The following is a 4,367-nucleotide window of genomic DNA, read 5'->3' as shown; positions in this document are numbered from 1 at the left end:
GTGCTTTATGTCTTCCAGCTGGAGCTCAGTGATAACAGCATCTCCGGAGGCCTGGAGGTCCTCGCCGAGAAGTGTCCCAACCTCACTTATCTCAACCTGAGCGGTAACAAGATCAAAGACCTCAGCACAGTGGAGGCCCTGGTAAGTATATGGTGTCAGCCCTGCCCACTCGTCTTCAGGGTACGCTTCTGAATTCCTCCCCCGTCCTCATCTCCATATTATAGGGACTTATTATTCTCTGACCTCCGTCCTCCCCTTCTCTCTGACCTCCGTCCTCCCCTTCTCTCTGCCCTCCGTCCTCCCCTTCTCTCTGACCTCCGTCCTCCCCTTCTCTCTGCCCTCCGTCCTCCCCTTCTCTCTGACCTCCGTCCTCCCCTTCTCTCTGCCCTCCGTCCTCCCCTTCTCTCTGACCTCCGTCCTCCCCTTCTCTCTGCCCTCCGTCCTCCCCTTCTCTCTGACCTCCGTCCTCCCCTTCTCTCTGCCCTCCGTCCTCCCCTTCTCTCTGACCTCCGTCCTCCCCTTCTCTCTGCCCTCCGTCCTCCCCTTCTCTCTGACCTCCGTCCTCCCCTTCTCTCTGCCCTCCGTCCTCCCCTTCTCTCTGACCTCCGTCCTCCCCTTCTCTCTGCCCTCCGTCCTCCCCTTCTCTCTGACCTCCGTCCTCCCCTTCTCTCTGCCCTCCGTCCTCCCCTTCTCTCTGACCTCCGTCCTCCCCTTCTCTCTGCCCTCCGTCCTCCCCTTCTCTCTGACCTCCGTCCTCCCCTTCTCTCTGCCCTCCGTCCTCCCCTTCTCTCTGACCTCCGTCCTCCCCTTCTCTCTGCCCTCCGTCCTCCCCTTCTCTCTGACCTCCGTCCTCCCCTTCTCTCTGCCCTCCGTCCTCCCCTTCTCTCTGACCTCCGTCCTCCCCTTCTCTCTGCCCTCCGTCCTCCCCTTCTCTCTGACCTCCGTCCTCCCCTTCTCTCTGCCCTCCGTCCTCCCCTTCTCTCTGACCTCCGTCCTCCCCTTCTCTCTGCCCTCCGTCCTCCCCTTCTCTCTGACCTCCGTCCTCCCCTTCTCTCTGCCCTCCGTCCTCCCCTTCTCTCTGACCTCCGTCCTCCCCTTCTCTCTGCCCTCCGTCCTCCCCTTCTCTCTGACCTCCGTCCTCCCCTTCTCTCTGCCCTCCGTCCTCCCCTTCTCTCTGACCTCCGTCCTCCCCTTCTCTCTGCCCTCCGTCCTCCCCTTCTCTCTGACCTCCGTCCTCCCCTTCTCTCTGCCCTCCGTCCTCCCCTTCTCTCTGACCTCCGTCCTCCCCTTCTCTCTGCCCTCCGTCCTCCCCTTCTCTCTGACCTCCGTCCTCCCCTTCTCTCTGCCCTCCGTCCTCCCCTTCTCTCTGACCTCCGTCCTCCCCTTCTCTCTGCCCTCCGTCCTCCCCTTCTCTCTGACCTCCGTCCTCCCCTTCTCTCTGCCCTCCGTCCTCCCCTTCTCTCTGACCTCCGTCCTCCCCTTCTCTCTGCCCTCCGTCCTCCCCTTCTCTCTGACCTCCGTCCTCCCCTTCTCTCTGCCCTCCGTCCTCCCCTTCTCTCTGACCTCCGTCCTCCCCTTCTCTCTGCCCTCCGTCCTCCCCTTCTCTCTGACCTCCGTCCTCCCCTTCTCTCTGCCCTCCGTCCTCCCCTTCTCTCTGACCTCCGTCCTCCCCTTCTCTCTGCCCTCCGTCCTCCCCTTCTCTCTGACCTCCGTCCTCCCCTTCTCTCTGCCCTCCGTCCTCCCCTTCTCTCTGACCTCCGTCCTCCCCTTCTCTCTGCCCTCCGTCCTCCCCTTCTCTCTGACCTCCGTCCTCCCCTTCTCTCTGCCCTCCGTCCTCCCCTTCTCTCTGACCTCCGTCCTCCCCTTCTCTCTGCCCTCCGTCCTCCCCTTCTCTCTGACCTCCGTCCTCCCCTTCTCTCTGCCCTCCGTCCTCCCCTTCTCTCTGACCTCCGTCCTCCCCTTCTCTCTGACCTCCGTCCTCCCCTTCCCTCTGACCTCCGTCCTCCCCTTCAGTCTTCTATCTGACCTCCGTCCTCCCCTTCAGTTTTGCACAGTTGTACCGGCTCCTCTCCTCCTCACAATCAGCATTAGAGGCTGGAGGATGTCCGGCATCATCTGGCTCTTCCCTTCCCCTCGCACATCAGCTTTAGTGAGAGGGATTAATAGGAGCTCGGGACCATGGACACACTTTCCCTTCCCCAGCCTGGCTCCGCCCCCTTTTATTCATCGACAGAACTGCAATCCAATCATGGAGGCTCAGCATCACATGTGGGTGTTACCCCCGGGGGGGTAGTCTTCATGCAAATTAAGTCTGCCTAGCTCCGCCCATTCCTCCAGACTGTTATTTACCCATCGAGTCTTTCTGATATTTACAACTCCTCCCCATGGGCCCGCCCCTTCCTCCCGACTGTTATTCGCCCATCGAGTCTTTCTGATATTTACAACTCCCCATGGCTCCGCCCCTTCCTCCCGACTGTTATTCGCCCATCGAGTCTTTCTGATATTTACAACTCCCCATGGCTCCGCCCCTTCCTCCCGACTGTTATTCGCCCATCGAGTCTTTCTGATATTTACATAACTCCTCCCCATGGCTCCGCCCCTTCCTCCCGACTGTTATTCACCCATTGAGTCTGATATTTACATAACTCCTCCCCCATTGCTCCGTCCCTTCCTCCCGACTGTTATTCACCCATTGAGTCTTTCTGATATTTACATAACTCCTCCCCCATGGCTCCGCCCCTTCCTCCCGACTGTTATTCACCCATTGAGTCTGATATTTACATAACTCCTCCCCCATTGCTCCGTCCCTTCCTCCCGACTGTTATTCACCCATTGAGTCTTTCTGATATTTACATAACTCCGCCCCTTCCTCCCGACTGTTATTCACCCATTGAGTCTTTCTGATATTTACATAACTCCTCCCCCGTTGCTCCGTCCCTTCCTCCCGACTGTTATTCGCCCATCGAGTCTTTCTGATATTTACATAACTCCTGCCCCGCCCCCTGCCAGTGTCTGGTCGGAGGGCCCCGGTGTCGCGCTCTGATTGGTCGCTTCTCTTTGCAGACACACCTGAAGAATCTGAAGAGTTTGGATTTGTTTAATTGCGAGCTGACCAACCTGGAGGACTACCGGGAGCAGATCTTCCGCAAGCTGCCGCACATCACCTACCTGGACGGCTTCGACCAGGAGGACAACGAGGCCCCGGACTCCGAGGAGGACGATGCAGGTATGACCCCCACCCACCGGGGGGCCACACACACGGAACTCCGCCTCCTCCCCCTGGGCTGACAATGTGACCTGAAACATGTTATACAGAGCAGGCGTGATTTCCCATGTATGTTCCCGTACAGTGAGCTCTATACATGGCAATCCCATGTCATGTCTCACACGTGTACAACTGTATACACGCATCCCATGTCATGTCTCACACGTGTACACTGTATATACGCATCCCATGTCATGTCTCACACGTGTACACTGTATATACACATCCCATGTCATGTCTCACACGTGTACACTGTATATACACATCCCATGTCATGTCTCACACGTGTACAATTGTATATAAACATCCCATGTCATGTCTCACACGTGTACACTGTATATACACATCCCATGTCATGTCTCACACGTGTACACTGTATACACGCATCACATCATGTCTCACACGTACACTGTATATAAACATCCCATGTCATGTCTCACACGTGTACACTGTATATACACATCCCATGTCATGTCTCACACGTACACTGTATATAAACATCCCATGTCATGTCTCACATGTGTACACTGTATACACGCATCCCATGTCATGTCTCACGTGTACACTGTATATACACATCCCATGTCATGTCTCACACGTACACTGTGTACACGCATCACATCATGTCTCACACGTACACTGTATATAAACATCCCATGTCATGTCACACGTGTACACTGTATATAAACATCCCATGTCTCACACGTGTACACTGTATATACACATCCCATGTCTCACACGTGTACACTGTATATACACATCCCATGTCTCACACGTGTACACACGCTGGGATGGGCCGTGTTCTGCAGCGTGTGGTTCTCGGTGACGCGTGTTCCTTTGCTCAGATTGTGAGGAATGTGAATTTCCTGAAGATGAGGATGACGAGGCCGGCCCCCCCGGCGGCGACTACGATGAGGATGATGATGATGAGGAGGAGGAGTCAGACCTGGAGGAGGCGGAGGAAGTCGGCCTTTCCTATTTATTGAAGGAAGAGATACATGTGAGTTCACTTGGCGTGCCCGGCACCCCCTCAATCATGGAACACCGCGTGTGCCGCTGCCGGTATCCCTGCGGAAACCCTAACCCTACCCCCAGGGAGGGC

At 56.5% G+C, this 4,367-nt stretch overlaps 1 protein-coding gene across 1 annotated transcript in view; it reads left to right on the top strand.

The window, feature by feature from the left end:
* Positions 1-4,265, top strand: part of LOC108802374 (acidic leucine-rich nuclear phosphoprotein 32 family member E-like) — a gene marked incomplete at its 3' end in the record, with an annotated part of 7,767 nt that extends 3,502 nt beyond the window's left edge. Inside the window, exons 3-5 of the mRNA XM_018574238.1 lie at positions 19-141; positions 3,064-3,226; positions 4,111-4,265. Of these exons, the coding sequence (XP_018429740.1) occupies positions 19-141; positions 3,064-3,226; positions 4,111-4,265 (441 nt within the window). The remainder of the gene's footprint in view (positions 1-18; positions 142-3,063; positions 3,227-4,110) is intronic.
* Between the last annotated feature and the right edge of the window lie 102 nt (positions 4,266-4,367).

The sequence above is a fragment of the Nanorana parkeri genome, unplaced genomic scaffold (genome assembly GCF_000935625.1).
Source record: "Nanorana parkeri isolate BGI_ZX_2015 unplaced genomic scaffold, ASM93562v1 scaffold2834, whole genome shotgun sequence".
Lineage (NCBI taxonomy): Eukaryota > Metazoa > Chordata > Amphibia > Anura > Dicroglossidae > Nanorana > Nanorana parkeri.
The sequence above is the reverse complement of the archived record's forward strand: the minus strand, read 5'-3'. Positions and strand labels throughout refer to the sequence as shown.